General features: G+C 37.2%; 1 protein-coding gene across 4 annotated transcripts in view; it reads left to right on the plus strand.

Moving 5' to 3' along the window:
* The window catches only part of ARID4B (AT-rich interaction domain 4B), a 126,909-nt gene that overhangs the window by 25,690 nt on the left and 84,114 nt on the right, over positions 1-17,105 (plus strand). For all 4 annotated transcript variants that reach the window (XM_067535979.1, XM_067535980.1, XM_067535981.1 and 1 more), the window contains exons 3-4: positions 7,193-7,303; positions 14,737-14,802. In XM_067535979.1, coding sequence (XP_067392080.1) covers positions 7,193-7,303; positions 14,737-14,802 — 177 coding nt within the window. The remainder of the gene's footprint in view (positions 1-7,192; positions 7,304-14,736; positions 14,803-17,105) is intronic.

A 17,105-nucleotide genomic window follows, 5' to 3' on the forward strand; every position in this document is an offset into this window, starting at 1 on the left:
AACCAAAACTAACAAAATTACTTTAATTTTAGTATTTGAAAACAGTGTATAAAATGCAAAGTAAGTCAAATTTGCTTGGTAAAACCTTATGAAAAATGTCAGTTGGTTGTTTGGCAATGATTGTGTCATCAAACAGGATTATGGATTGGAGGTAGGGATAGGAACAGCAAGAGCAGTAATTCAAAGTATCCTGCTTTTATGCAGAGCCTTTAACAATAAAGAACAAGGAAAGAGACATACAGATGGGATAATACAGAAGCAGGATTATTTTTAAATAGAGCCATCAGCAGCTCTGAAGTGTTTGATTCAATAACATATTTGCTTTCTGTGGTGATACGTAATATTAATTATGAAAGTACAATCTTTCATCCATGAATTTCAAAGCACTTTATAATCATTAATGAAGTCTTGGCAGCCCTGGAGATAGGTATGTATTATCCCTATTCTACAGATCTGAAAGCTCATGCATAGAGTAGAGTCTTACAGTTGCACATGAAGTTCATGGCAAAGCTAGGACTAGACTCCAAATGCTTTGGTTTCTGGTCCTGTTTCTCTTAAACGGTCAGATTTGTTTTATGATGATAACTAGAGCACTATATCAAATACCAAAATCTTCAAAGCAGTAAAATGAGAAAATTAAGTACAGTTTGAATTTGTGGGTAATCACAGAGTTAAATTCCTGAATTTGAGAGAGCCTAATTGCTCCTTGATCCTGACCTAGCTAGATTGATTTAAATCAGCAAGCAGGAAATCTTGATATAAATAACACTTTTAATCTTGTTTTGCATTTGTACTTTAGGTGCTTTCCTAAAGAAAGGTTGATTCTCATTATTGGTGTAACCATTAAAACATGTTGTGCAACAAAATATAGCCTTTACACTAAGTTTGGTATTTTTTTGCTAGCCAGCATGATATGCCACATACTTTAAGCAATTGTATAGCTTAATATGTTTGTTCAGATTCTTAATTTTTGCATTTTTTTAGTGTGGTAAAAATGATACATTCCTTATTTATTAGCATTAACTTATTTGTGTCGTGCTGCACCTGAATTGGAAATGAAATTCAGTTAAATGCACAAACAGCATTTTAAAATGGTTATTAGTTAAATAAGACTACCTTAATGTGCTGCAATTTATTAATGTTTTTATTTCAAAATCATTTATTAAACAGAGGAAGTATAGTCTGTAGTTAGTGAATTGATTGTTTCTGGTCACCTTGTCCTTCAAGATTAGTAGTTCTCATCCTCACACTTTGTGAAGAGATCTCTTGCATGGAGCTTACTGTAGTTGTGCTTAGCTAACTTTATTGATTAAAAAAAATGAAGCAAGTATTCCCCTCATAAGCTGGTCTGTCTTAAAATTCTTCAAAGCAGTACTTTAAGCCTTGTCAATTGCTAATGTTAGAGAGATTTGGACATTTGTGGACACTTGGTTATGTGGTAACAGTGAGAAGATTGAAGTTTTATTTGGAGAGCAACGATTTGTTTTATGAGGAAGAATAAGACAGATTTGGTCTCTGTGCTAGGTAGTTGAAGACAAGTGGTAGTATATTAGCAGTTCAAATGTGAAACCAACTGTAACTTGCAGTAATACAAGTAGTAATGTCTTTTGTGTGTTAGAAGTGAAATTATACTCTACAAATACTGAGCTAGATGTAAGGGGTTAAGATAGAAATCACTGGATTAAATTGTTGTTTGGGTTTAAAGGTGTTATGCAAAAGAAGCTTGAACATCTGTTTTTCATAGGCAATAGCCTTTATTTATCACCCTGTTCAATAGTCCCAAGTCATCTCAAACTAATCAGACTCAGTTGCATGACTTCTGCAGCATAGAGTCAAAATAGCTAAATAATTGGCCATCTCTGAAGAACCAGTGGTTGAGACTGAATAGATCATGCTTACATTCTAATGAGTCTCAATAAAATTAAATTACATTTTGTAGTCTATGTGAATACCTTAAGTAGTCTGTTGCATAACAAAACAAATTTACCAGGGGGGGGTAGAGATCTGAATCTGATATAAAATGATGGACTCCCTGTAACGTTTAACATTTTTATTCATTTGGAGAATTGAAAGGTCTGATTTAGTTGGGGATTCAGTGACTGCTTGAGATGGTGGCAGGGATTGCACAGTTGACTTTTGCTCCTCGTGTCTTGCTCTTTCCCTTGTGGAAAGCAGAGGCCCAAAACCTATTCATTTTTTTTTTAAACACTCAGATTCGGAGTGAAGGGACTAAGACATGCTAAAATTTGGTGAATAGGTAGTGCAGCAAGTCTCAACTCAGCTGCAGCAGCGGTACCTCCCCCTTAAATCCTGGAGGACGTGTGGAACATAAGAAGGCTTAACTGGTTCCCTCTTAAAGGTGATCTGTAAAGTATTTTAGTTAATTAAAAAAAAAGTTATTGGGGAAAGCAGTCTTTTCTGCTTGATTTTGACTTTAGAAGAAAATCAGGCACGTCAAACTTAGTCCTTTTTTTCTTTTTTAAACTTTGAGGACCAGTTTGGAGATCTTGGTATATTTGTGAGTTATAACACTTTAGTTGAAGGGGAGATGGTGTTTGAATCCTTCATGCTCTGAAAAAATTATTGAACTTAAAAAGGTGTTAAACCCTAAAGGGTTTTAAACATGCTGACCAAAAATCTTGCCCTTTTCAACAGCTCAACTTCCATTCTTTTGGCTCTTATAAAATCATTTCACTGCGTTGTCCAGTCATCATACAGTTCCAGGCTAGATAGGACCTGAATTTCTAATGTTAAAAAACCAAAACCAAGACTTTCAGTCCTCCTTTATATAAAAAGTAAAAGAATTTCCAATTCTCCCCTCCCTTTGCACATTACCTTTAAAACTTTCCTACTGATCATGTCTGCTACATTTGTTGGTTTAATGTTTAAATCTTGATTATTTGTGGCTTGCTTAGAACATTCTGTGTGGTGTGTAGAAGTGCCACAGGTTAAGTCTGGGGTACAATGAGGAACACAGATTAGAATATAAATTATATAATTTAGCTGATTATAATAAAGCTCTTGGGAATCCTTCTGAATAAAAGGCAACATACAGAAGTAATATTAGTTACTATATGACATGCCACAGGCTTTAGAGTCATTCAGATTCAATGATACAGCACAAGTGTGTGAGAAGGTGTAGGGATGATTTCATCCCACCTAGTTAACAAGAACTGACCTCATTAACTATCCCAAAAGAAGCTATATAAGAACAAAGTATCACTTATTTTTGTTCTTCAAATATTATTTTTAAGTGTTGCTGTTTGTTCTGAAGTGTTTTCAAATCTTTATCTCCTCATCTCATATGAAAGATCAGAACTACAGTGCTGAGTTGATATCTAACTATAAGAGAGAGAGATTCTTCTATGGTAGGGGCATTGAACTATCAATCCTACAAAGCATAATCAGTTTAAAGGCTGAAGCTGAATCACTCCAAAAGTATTGTTGGCTGCCAAAGAAAATTCAGCTACTGAATTGGTGGAAATTGCTGACTGGTCACCTAGAAACAGCTTTCATTTAAGTGGTAAACTTGCTTTAATAGCAGTAACCACTCCCTTATATGTAGAGAGACTGTTTTCTTCAAATAGACTACATAATAGTTCATTTAAATTTGAGGAACTAGTGGTAAGCTAAAACAGCAAAGAAGCTAGTCTTCCTATTTCAATTAACAAAAAATTAAGCAGTAGATTAAGCTGTAATGTTCTAGAAAGCCTAGTGGGTAACACTTCTGTTTTCTTCTTGGTCATTAGTTTCTCATTTTATTTTAAAATAGGTCATTTTTTAAAAATTCTGGTAAGTTTTTTTTGTAAAAGAAATGAAGTATTGAGACTCAAAGAATACCATAGTTGCAAAATTACTCCAGGTTTGTTTATATTGCCTTAAATTATGTTGGTTGTATTGTACATGCCAGTCCCACTATGGTGATGTACAAGACATGATATAGGAAGTTTTTAACTTGCTGATATATGTAGTCCTGCAGTAATCATTCACTCTGCTTTGTCTGGATTCCTACATCTGATTTCTTTCTGAGACAATGTGTGCAGTGCCTCTTTTAGTTAGTCTTCATGCACCTCACTTTCTTGGTTACTCTAATTAGTTTGTTTGGCTGACGCTGATTTTCAGTTAGCCCAGATATGGAAGAGTGGCACTGACGAGCAACAGGAAGAAATAACTACCTACAGCACAATGTACATTTTAGCACAGAAAGATAATCCCTGAGGAGTTGTGCATTCTCCAGTCCTTTATTAGCAAAATAATAATAAATTCAGTGTTATTGGTCCTATTGTATCTACAAGCACAGATCTGATGGCATATTAAAAGCACAGCTCCAGCAGGCACAGGCCCTGTGCTCGATAAGTTACTCTCAACCAGCCATCAATCATGAAAAGGCTTGCCTGCAGCTTTGCCCATCAATCTCCTTAAGAGGGCAAATTTAGTTTAAGTACAATCCGTATTTAATCTAATGCAGTCCCTGGATTTCTCACTGATCCCAGACAGAAAATGTAGGTGTTTCCTGCTGCAGCAGCCATACTCTGATTTCAGTCAGTGAGTTAGAAACTTCTAGCAGACAGCTTCCAGTTTCAGGCCCCCCCCATCAGACATCTCTTCTTAAAGTGACAAAACTTTTAATAGGTCATTTGTTATAACATTTCTCAAGGCCGGTGGCAATTGTGTTGTTATTTAATACATTGTTATCATAGAACTGATTTATTTAATTTGATAGCTTGTAATGATTTTTTAATAAGCCTCGTATTCCTCAAGTACCTTAGTTTTAACAAACAAACTTTGGAACCATTTCTCATTTATTTAAATAGACTTCCATTCTGTCACAGAGGTGCATCAAGGTGTCCTGCTATTACTTTGGGGAAGTTGGATTATCAGGTCCACACTGAGAAAAATAACTCCACATTCCTATCTGGTCACAGTCATTGTCAGAAACATTTATAATTACTTATTCAGCGAACATAGCATATTTCACACAGAAGTCTTTCCTATATGTGAGTATGTAAACCTGGAAAGATCAGCTGGGTTTCCCTTTAACTCTTCTAGCAGGAGTCAGATTCCGGGTGACTCAGGCTTCACACAATGGTCCCTGATATTTTACACTGCCCCCTGGAAAGCATGACTCTTGCAGCAGCTGTCATATGTTGCTACAGCTATTCCTGAAAACACTTCCTGGGGTAGAGGTGGGAAGGATTTGAAATGCCATGGGAAACAGGAAAAGTTACTGTAGATCAGTGGTTTTCAACCTTTGTTCATTTTCGGCCCCCTAAAATAATTCAAATAAAGATATGGACCCCTTTGGATATCTTAGACATAGTCTGCGGATCCCAGGTTGTAAAACACTATTCTATGGTAATGACAACCTTTCATGGACCCCTTATCCATAGTCTGTGTACTCACTGGGGTCTGTAGACCACAGGTTGAAAACCACTGCTGTAGATAGTCTGCAGTAATTTGGGCAAGCTTCCCCTTTGAATTTGATGGTTGAGGAGAAGGAACCAGATCCCCACCAGCTTCTGATCTCTATCCTTGCTCTTGTTCAGATCTATGCACAGCACAGAGGAGTCTGTGGTTAGCGAGGAAGCAAGTGAGCATGCTGTGGAAGTGGCACTCCTTTCTTCCTCGAGAACTGCATGGGGGTGAATTGGCCTTAGTTATGGTGATAGCAGTCTTTCTCAATAATATTCCTTCAGTAAGGTTATTTTGCATAGGGTTATGAAGGGAAATAATGCTTACCAGAATAAGTCTTCAGCAATTATACATCTGCTGGTTCCTGTAAACAAGTTATATGTTTATCTGTCAGCAGTGGGTACACAATATTTAACACTTATAGTGCTTTCTATGCATAAAGTTCTGTACACATGCTAACTAATCTTCAGCAACAATACTGATCTCAGTGGTGACTCAAGGCCTGAATCCCTGACTAGCAAAAGCTAGAAGGTGAGCTTTCAAGATTGTGAAGCAACTAGCCAGCCCATAAGCATGCAAGAAAACTTTTTGTGACTGGTTAAAATGAAGGTGACTTAAGAGAAAATCTGGGATAAAATTTTATTGGTGTCAGGATCTCAGAAACAGGTACTTTTGATAGGAAATCCAGTTTATATAAAGGAAAGGCTTGGAATATGGAGAATTAAGTGTACAGAATGTGTTCAGGACACATGTTTGAAATAATGTGTCTGTTTAAGAGGAAGTTTTGAGACTAATCAGTGCCATAAAATATCTGTTTTAAGTAGTGAGTGGCTTAAGGAATGAATATTGATTTAGTGAGCGTATTAGGCATTGAACAAAAAAGTATGTTATACTATATCAGAGACCAGGTATAAAGTGCCCCTCAAGGTTCTGTAGATAAGATTGAATTGACTTTTTCATTTGAAGCAGGGATTCATCCACTTGTGTATGAAGAATTCAGCATATCCTTAAATTAAAGCACTTACTGAATATATAGAATGTGTTATGTATTATGGTTTAAGTGCTAAAGGTACTCTTCCAGTCCCCAAAGACGAGGGCTTCAGTCTGATTCATTCCCAGCACACTAGGAATTTATTTTTTAAGTTAAGGTTCTTTTCTCGGGATCAGTAGAAGAAAGATCTTTGTACATCTTGCTCCGAGAAGTTAGATTAGGTATGGTATTCAGATGTTCCCAAGATCTTCCACTGGAATATACTGAGTGGCCATCTAACTAATGTAGCAAAAGCTGATGTCAATAGCAGTATCTGCCTATCTGTTCTCATCAGATAAGTTCAAGCAAGGTAACCATGTAGTCTCAGATGAGACCTACAACCTTTTCATAAATTAATCTTAATATTCTGATATTTACCTTTTAAGTTAGGAAAGTTTGAGGGCATAAAGAGGCTGTCAACATCCCCACAATCTTTTTAAAGTATCAGTATTTGCAATAAATTGAAGGGGGGTATTCTTTTAATTTAGATTTTTACTAACTACATAAGAGCACTCATCACAGACTCTGGGGCACACTTGACAAACTTAAAACAGACTACCACCTGACCTACTGAGAGCACTGCTCCAGCAACACCAAGCTTCCCACTGCTGGAGGGGGTCCCCTCCCTTCCCCAATTACAGCCATTATGTCTCTGTTATAGCTGTAATGTCAACCATCTTGTGTTAGAGGACTGCTTGTCATGGAAGTATTTGGGAGATTAAAGGCTGCTTGTGTTCCTCTCTCTTCCAGGCCATTGATGAGCCTCCGTATTTGACAGTGGGCACTGATGTGAGTGCTAAATATAGAGGAGCCTTCTGTGAGGCCAAGATCAAGACAGCAAAAAGACTCGTCAAAGTCAAGGTATGTAGTTTTCCTGTTAATTTTTCAGAAAAATTCACAGATATTCTGCATGCCATAACATGTAGATACTCTCAAGGGGTTTGGTCACGTCCGTTATTCAAGTCCTCTTCCATATTAACTGGCATTGAAAAAGGGTTTGGCTTTTAACCATCCCTTCAGGAGCATCTTGCCTGTTTCTTTTCCTCAGGCTGTGCCTTCAGCTGCTCTTGCTTTGGTTTTCCTAAAGCCACAGGCTTGTCGTACAGTCATAGGCTTGGGACTTGTCTAAGCAAACAGTTAGTGTGTGGTAACTTGGGACGTAAATTTGCCTCATACTAGTCTGCCTCACCATAGAGGTCTGTGTGGATCTTGTTGATGCTTAGTAAAAGTTCCCTGATGTGTTTTAATCGACTTCCAGTTTAAAACGCATGCTTTTACATTCCAACGTGCCATGTGCTAACTATTCATATAGGCAACTTTAAGATATTAAGATGTAATTCATTGTACAAACTTATTTTTCCATAATTAGACTTTTAAAAGTAGGTTTAAGGCAGTGCTTTTAAGGAATACAGGACTTTGCCATCCAGCAGTGACTACTGCTTCAGAGAAAGGGGAAGCCTCTATCTTCAGATGAAGCATCTAGATAACTGCTAAATGATATTTAGAGGTGGACAGGATTTCCTTCCTGATCTCTAAGTGACCAGTTGAGAGCTGAATCAATCAGAATAAAGCAGATACAGTCTAGCTGCATGTTGTAAAGAGGGAATACCAGGTATAGTTTTAAAGATGATTGCAAACCTGTTAAAATACAACTAGAAGCATATAGGGCAACTTGTCGTGAGCAGTTAAGTCTATTATAGATCTAAGTTGGTGTGTTTGGATAATTGTACTAGGAAAGTGCTTTCTCAGTTTTTCTTATCCATGCCTATGAAAAATCCAGTAGACTAAGCTAGGAGGGTAGGGATCAAGAGTTAAGAAAAACTCAGTCCTGTAATACTATCTGTTGCTAAATTGCATCTGAGCTACTGTGGCAAAACTTTCTTGAATAAAGGATCTTCAAAAAAATGTTTTTTGCCACTGTAGCTCAGCTGAAATCTAAGAGCATAATATTACAGTATTGAGTTTTTCCATAAGTGCTCTTGATCCCTGCTAGAAATCTCTATTGAGTTGCATGGTTAGAATAAGTGAAACACCAAAGTAAGTTTTCATCTTTATTGTAGTGAGCACTTTGCTGCTTCCTGCTATTGCTGACTTGGATCATGAAGTGTTTGACTCCAATTGTATGATTTAGTTCTGTACAGACAGCCAGTACCTTAGGCTCTAATCTTGTTTCTGCTATAAATGGCACACAGCTAACATTTGTACCAAAATGTAGGGTATGTTTTTTTTAAAAAAAAAAAAAAAAAAGCTTTAATGAAATATACTAACAGAACAGTTCAGGAAGTTGTTGCAACATGAACAGTTTAAGAATTTCCCCGGCAGCTTACTGAAATCTGTGTTATGTGACTTTGCCAAGGTCCCTAAGCATTCAATATATTTTGACCTTATTTATTTCAAAGTTAGCATTTTTAGAGTATCTTCGACATTCTGGGAAAGGAATTGGATTTCAGTATGAACAAACAGTGGGTGGAAAGTGTTGACTTATGCCTTATTGATCTGTATGAAATGATATTGAGACACAGGAAAGGCGATGCAGGTGGGATACAAGTGAGATCCACTAGACTGAGTTATGAAGATATTCCATAAAAGGTTATCATAAAGGATTTTATGGCCTGAAGATTACCTGAAGCATCTCCTAGAAGTTGGAGAACACGCCTTTGTTGCCTCTATCTTGTTCTGTTAACATCTGAAAACATCTACCACCTGCCCCCGTCAAAATCTTAATAAAACCGTTTTATACAAGAACTCAAGGACACCTTAATATGGGATAGGGTCTAATAAGGGATAGGGTTAGATTCATGTAGGCTGAGGCAGAATTTAACACAAGGGGTAATAAACTACAGTTTAGTTAATCTGAGATGTTGGTGTACCTGATTGTGACTGGTGCAGTCATATAGCAGGACCAAAGGATGCGATAGGGTGAAGCAACTCCATCTTCTCCAACTGTCTCGTGAATGTGATAAGCTGCTATGTAAAAGTAACTCCATTTGAACCATCTATACAGTCATCTACTGCACTTTAACCTGTGGGGAGTTGCTGAAGCCTGCACATGTGGTCTGATCAGTTCTGCCTACATCATAAGGAAGAATACTGCCCTGCCCCCGTGAACTACCGTCTCCTTAAGATCCTTTGGGAAAGCCTAAACTCCATTCATTTAGTTTTTGTACGATTAACACAATGGAATGATAGTTACAGATCACTTTATAGGTTGATATATATTTTTAAACTTGTTTAAAGGCTTCTTATGTTTTTCATTCCAGTAGTCTTATTTTTAAATGGCATTTGCTGGGTTATTTCTTTACCAGCACCATTTAAAACTATTAAGTATAATTATTTAAGTACAGAAATTGTATTACATGTAAAACAAAAATCTTGACTTGCAGTTTCTGTAAGGCTTCCAACCATCCTTGTTAAATAGCCACTTCCACTGAAAGGTAGCTTTATATGCGTTACACTGCCTGCAACTCAACCACTGCTACACTGTGCTAGTACATAAAACCTGAAAATGAAATGGACTAAAAACGTACTATAAATAGGCGATACTAACTTATCTATATGGTCTGAGCTACCATGATTGTGAACTCCTTGGGGCAGTGACTGTTTCTTCACTACACGTTTGTGCAATCAAGGACAATTTGAGGCTTCTAACTGCTACTGCAATACAAGAAGTTAAAATAGACTAAAATAAAACAGTGACATTTCTAAGTCTATTTTAAGTTTGAGATGTTCAACAATTAAGGAATTAAAAAAGTTATTTAATCCAACAGTGATCCTTAATTTTCCCAAAAGTTATTCAACCCTTTCTGGCACACTCTTGATTTTTCAACATTTTCATCTGACATGGCCATATGAGAATTTTTCATTACAGTGCTGACTGTTTCTGAATTTTTTGGTAGCTTGTTTGCTGCATGTTTCCCTTCCTCCAAATGTTTGTAGCCTCTGTTCCTTTCTCCTATCACACTAAGTGAGCCTTCATGTTAAGCAATTCTACTTTTGTTACCAGGGAAGTCAAAATTATCTTTATAACATGAATTTTAACTTGGAGAATCTATTTAAATGGCATCAGCATGATCTATTTTACGTAATTCATGTAGGAATGTAGCAACAGGCTTTTCAGGGCTAGAAGTATATAATAAGAAGCTTAAGCTGTTCTTTCCTCCTCTCCCCCATTTAACTTAGTGGTGTATTTCTAGAGGCAGTTGTACTACCATTTATTCCTATATAGAAGACACAAAAATTTAACATAATTTAAGTTCTTCAGCAAAGAACCATGATTTCTGTATCAGCTTCCAGTTGTCAGTAAACTGAATTAAATATTAAAGCAAATAGTTCATTATTTCTTGTTAGTGATATTGAAGTTATTTTTGGAATGTCTCACTTTTACACCCCCCTCCCCCCCAACTCTTACAGGTGTTACAGAATTTTGTAATAGTGTAACTGTATTCTAGAAATTGCAGTGGGAGGCAGCTGAGATTTGGAGCAGTTTGGATTTCTAAAAGGTGTAGGAGGCAGTAAAGTTTTGTGGCTCAGGAAGCAGAGGCTTTTGGAACAGGCATGGTGGTTCATATCCCCTTTCCCCACCACCCAGCTGCCAGCCAGTGATGGGCATGAATTTAGTTTAATCTAGCAAATATGGCAGTTCTCCCCCCGTCACCCTATCTCCAATATAAACTGCTGCACCCAAAATTAAGCATGTTAGTTGAATATTTTAGTGATTGTTTTTTAAATAGTTATGACATGTAAATAATCTTGATTAGTCTTCAGTTAGTGCCTAATTAAGGTGAATGAGGGCAGCTCATACTTTGAGCTATTTTTCCAGCTTGTTGAGCTACAGACTTTTCACACCATTGGCTTAAGTAATTTTCTTCTCTGCATAAATGCTAGAAACTTAAAAGTTAGATTTTTCTGCAAAAATCTCTGCAAGGGGTGGGTTTATCTTTAACTAGTTTGTTGGCAATAGACACAAGGACTCCTGCATTTTGAGTTCCTTGACCATTAATTGTCAGTATATCAGCACTGAATTATAAAAAACGCAAACACAATGTTATGTATATAGATAACTAAACGGCAACACCCAAAACTAGGCAACTTGCATGCTAAAGGACAAGGGATCCACCCGATCATTCATAATTGTACAGAAACTATAATACCTGAGTTTCTCCAAGCTTTACAAATATGGGGTTAAGAATTAGTCTTAAAGAAAGCTACCTGTGTCAGAATATTTCCATTTTTACACAAAGTGCAGTGGGTATATGAGATAAGGGGTGCAGGGTATGTGAGATGGGGTACAAATTTAGACCAGTATGTGGTTGTGTCATTACTTCCCATGCAACCCTAGGTGCCTCTCAAGTCTTTGCTGCAGTAGCTTTCAGCCTGGGATGCTCACAACCAGCCTACTAGCATGCCCCATATTTGCTGGGACAGGGCCTCCATCATGCTTCTGGTCAAAATCAGAGAGAACAGTGACTTGCTTCTGTACTCAGACCTCTTCAACCACCTGCCATTTTGCCTGTCTTCTAGGCACCCTTTATGCCTAGGTCAGTTATGCCACCACAGGACACGGTGGTAGAATCTGCTTGCTGTAACAAGTGGTCAGCAACAACAGTTGTTAATCCCTCTTTTGTTACTGACCCAACCCTCTGCCCACCAGGTTTTGATCTGCAAGGCACCTGTGGTCATCCTTGAACCTATTTTGAATAGGACAGAGCAATTGTGTGACTAATCTCTTCAAATGAGGTTTCTTTAATGACCCACAATGTAGAAGCCGTCATCTTCATGCTATGTCGCATATCCTTGATAAGTGCCCACTGACGTTCAACAGGAGATTACTGGCTTTCCATCTGGCTGATGATGATGCTGTCAAATGGCTGGGCACACTGCGCATATGCTGAGAGTACGCAGGTCACACTGAGTGTCTGTGTGCTAGACTGCCCAGGTTCAGCTGTTCTGACTTGAGCAGCCTGTCTGTAGCCCCACTCTGGTTTCCACCAGTCTTGGTTACAACCACCAGGTGATCCCCGCACACCTCCAGTTCCAGATTTGTCCAAAACCATGTGAACTGCCATGTCCAGCCCTCCCCTGAACAGTGTAGAGGAACAAATGAACCATATTATTTCTCTAAAGACACAAAAGCACATCACAACTCATTTTCTTAATTGGGGTAAATACACCCTTTCATTTAAATAGTGCACTGAGTTGATTTATAGTAAAAATAAAAATTAACAATAGGAGATAGTTTAAGTGATGCCATGTAAAAGGAATAAAGTTAGAAAGGGTTAAAAGCACAATAAAGTGCAAATGTGCATCTAAAAGTCGAAAACTTAATCTAGCAAGATACAGGCTTTGTGCAAGATGGCTTCTCTCTCCAGTCTTCCTTATTCCTAGCCATGGCTGACTTTCTCTGTCAGAAGTTTCACAAAAGTACAAGTATCTTTTTTGTCTTTCTAGGTGAAAAGATCTTTGTCTATACAGGTTTCTCCCCTCTATTCAGTTCCAAAGACTTCCACTCCCCTTTGGTTGAAGGGCCATCTTTCCCAGGTCCCAAGAACTCTCTTCCCATGTGTCTGTTTGGTGATAGATGCCAAAGATGGCTTCGATCTTTTCTTATCTTCCAAAGTTAAATGACTTTTTCAAGAGGCAGGATGCCCTTATGCTGTTTTTTCCTTCTTGTGTGTTTCCCATCTCCTGTAGGTAAATGGTTTTATGCCACCATGCTTAATTTACATAGGAGACAGGTAAATAGCTGCCTTCTCTCCTGTCCAGGCAGACTGTGTAACCTAATATCAATGACTAATCATAATTCTTTATGTGGTGTTAATATATACAATTCACAGTGTTAATCACCAGCATGTCATAGGCTGTCAGAAGAGACCACACTCTCTATATTATATACAATGTTACTTTATTATAAAAGTGCACAGTCTGCTGATTCAGTTGCTTATCAGTTGAAGTTCAGCCCGTCTTTATAGACCAGTAAATCTTTACAACATGTTCTTTGAAAGGTAAAACCCAGACCAAGCTTTTCTCTCCTACTGCATGTAGACACCATGCCCCATTTGTTAGTGTGAGGTTTGCCTCCATCCCTTCTTAGTTTGATGGGTGTATTCATGCAATCTGTAAATACATTCTCATTGTCTTTCAGAGTATTTTGGAAATAACTCCCAGGTGGGAAAAAACATTTCTTTGTTTAGTGCAGACCTGTTTACCAACTCCTTCTTATGGTTTAAACACACTTCAGTCAATTCTAGCATATATCCGTAACTCTTAATACCCACAACGTACGTACTTTATGCAAGAATATTAATGATCAGGGAATTATTAGTTTTTAAATGATACCTCAAGACATTTTGTATTAAAGATTATTACAATAGAATGCATGGTGTGAATACAGGGGTGCTTAGTGTCAGTGTACCACACCATTGGCACTCAACATGAAGAGTCATAGTATAAAGTAGTTTGATTAACATGAACTATACATTTCTGTGCTTCATAAAGTCTATTTAGACGTTTAAGTGTTTGCAGTTAAGAAAACTGCACTACTCATGATTCCCTGCCCCACCAAAAAAAAAAAAAAAAGGATAACTTTAGCTTACCTAAGACTTTCTCACATGAGCAATGTATGAATGCATGCATAGAAGAAAGTGTTGCCATACCCCCAAACAATCCTCCAAGAAGTCTGCATGGGATTTATCTTTAAAGGTACAATGACAACTTAACACCCATTTGAAAGTTTACCTGTTGAAAGTAACACTTAAAATCACCAGCTGGGAGGCTAGAGAATACTTGTTCAGGTTGTTCATTTGTGCATTTGACAGCATTTTGCCACTTTTACCACTTCTCCGCATAGTTTCCTGTGTTTTACATGTGTCTTTCACTCAACAATGGAGAGTGAAAAAAAATTGTAAAACCACAACTGAGGCCAGGTTCACAATTTAAAGCTAATTTTTTAAAAAGTTATAAATGTAAATAGAACCATTTCTTTAAGGAGTATGTTTTGGGTCTTAATATGTTGACTTTATCCTTTTATTTGACTGATCAACTAATTTGGATTGCATCAGTTAAAATTTTTATGCAAAGTTTTTTTTACTGTGCTGCTTTGCATGAAGGTCACTTACAAAATAACTTCTTGGAAGTGTTTAAAGTTATCTTGTAAAACAGAGTGACAAAGCTTCAGCCAATTGAATAGCTACTAGAGATTGATTGATGAGAATTAGAGAAAAAGGAGTACTTACGCTTTCATGTACTTATGCTGCTCAACTGTATCAAGTGATTCTTAGTTGAATTATATTTTCTAGGTAACATTTAAACATGATTCTTCAACAGTGGAAGTGCAGGATGACCACATAAAGGGCCCATTAAAGGTAATACATTTTTTATATTTCAGTAGAATTCAAAGTCATTTGTTATCAAAATGTCTTGATAGTTATGCATATTTGAAGTTACCCTTTTTTCCTTTTTGGGAATACTGATTAGCCAGATAGAAGTCTTTCTACAGAGATAAGAATTTAAAGAGTTCTTAGATGTGTAGGCTGTGATATGGAAATCTGTGGCTAGTCTGGACATAGTCCTGCCATGACATAAACCCATTCCATTGCCCATTGCAAAGAGTGAAACCCAGCACGGCCCAGTTAGAGTGACAAGATGTAAAGGTAATGTGTTTAGCAGTTTCCTTGCTAACTACAAGGAGAAAATTAACAAGGAACTGACCATCACTCTGAATATTAAGTGGTTATAGCAGATTCATTTAAGATTTCTACCCTGCCAGAATGGGGGGGAAACACCTGGTTCCCAGTTTCAGTGCTTGGTCACAAGATCTTTTTTGACCAGTTTGCAGAAGTCTTGGTGCCCTCTTACCAGAAGTGGAATAATTGTCAAATCACACACCCAGTTTTCTTTTTTATTGGGCTCGTTAAGAACATGAGGGATGTCCGTTTCCCTGGAAAAATCTTAGAGCCACACCCAGTAAATCCGCACTTCATGCTTTACAGAAACCTTGTCCAAACAAAGTTGCAGTAGTCTGTCTATTTAAACTTCTGTTGTTAAACGGGTGCAAATGACTGTGTAGACACTTAAAATTTTTTTTTTTAAATTAACCCTTTTTTATGTTGATTTAAGTTTATTCTCTACCAGATCAAGAGATGTTAAGTTAAGTCAATGTAAAACTGATTTTAGTATCCACAGGCATTTGCTCTTGTTAAAACCTGTCTTTACAGATTTTAGTATCTATATCAACTTTGTTTAGGTCAGCTCAAAATGCTCTCTAGATTATGAAAGTAAATCATGTTTATTCACAATTCTTTATGTGATTGGGTCCTGGCAGTATGGTGAGAACTAAGACTAACATGCTTACGCCTAACTTTTGTTGAAACTTTATGCACACATACTGAGCCAAATTGAGAATTGACATTCCACAAGGCTAGAGAGTTTTTAAACAATGGAAAAAATCTCAGATACCATTTAGTAGCTGGATGTCAGCAAACTAGCTAGCTTCCTGGCTAAAGATGATGCAGAAACAAATAATCAAATGAACGGCTCACCAAGGATCACATACTGGTTACCAATCTTGCAAGAGGATCCAAGCCAGTACTCCTAGGTGAATATGACACATTGTTCAGTTGAATTTTTAAAAACTGAACAGTAGAACAGGACACATTAAGTACTTCCACACTACAGGCAAGGAATATAAATAAATAGGTCTTGTTGACTGTTTTATTGAGTCAGTTGACTCAATTGTTACTAGAAGTAATGATTTTTATAGTATTGGGAGAATAAACTTATGTTTTAGGGATGGTACTTTTGTAAGAGGTACAAATATGACCACTTGCCCAAGTTTAAGTACAGGAATTTGTCAAAATATAAAATACATATTAGTCACATTCTTTCAACTTTAATATTTCAGTGTAAGCCAGTTTATATGGACTTTATGTTCACACACCAATTCAAATAATTAGATAATCTTCCTCTGGAAGCCTTTAGTGACAGCTTTTCGTTAAGAAGATCCTCCTGGCTCAGATTTTTCAATTAAGTGTAGCTTATATGCTGTAAGGAAAGACTGCTTTTTACCTCTACCCCATAGGGCCTACACCTCCCTTCCTGTGTTCAACAAAACACTGAAGCAGGTAGGTTAGAAAAAGGTGGGGGGAAAGTGGGCAGAAGGCACGAGTAGTAGAGGGACAGTATTGAAGGAAGCTGCAAATCAAAAATGGTTGGCATGATTTGTCTTTAACAAAGGCTAGGGGGGAGAATAGACTTACAATACTCTTGGTCTCTTAATCTTCATATTGCATCTTTCCTCTGGAGGTGAAGGGGATGTGAGCACACAGTGCACACCTGATAGACTTACTGGCTTGAAGCTAAGAAGTTTTATTGGTTCTAGTTTTAGTCACTGTTGCTTTGGGGAAAAAATCAGCTGGATTTCAACTGGCAAGTTGTTATACAAGAGAATTACATCACTTCAAATCAGTTCTTGTTCCCCACCTCCTGGCAGCAAAGAATGAACCATATTCAGTTATCTGGATTGGTTTTGAAGAATAAAGTAACAAATTTACAAATATAATTTCAAGCAAAGGTAAAAGGAAATATATATTTAACTGGGTAAAACTGTAGAAATTCAGTGCACCTGATGAATACAAGGTTGTATCTATTTTAAGCAAAGTATTTTTAG

This window comes from Emydura macquarii, unplaced genomic scaffold (genome assembly GCF_026122565.2).
Source record: "Emydura macquarii macquarii isolate MOO-44397 ecotype Brisbane River unplaced genomic scaffold, CSIRO-AGI_Emac_v2 contig_3517, whole genome shotgun sequence".
NCBI lineage: Eukaryota > Metazoa > Chordata > Testudines > Chelidae > Emydura > Emydura macquarii.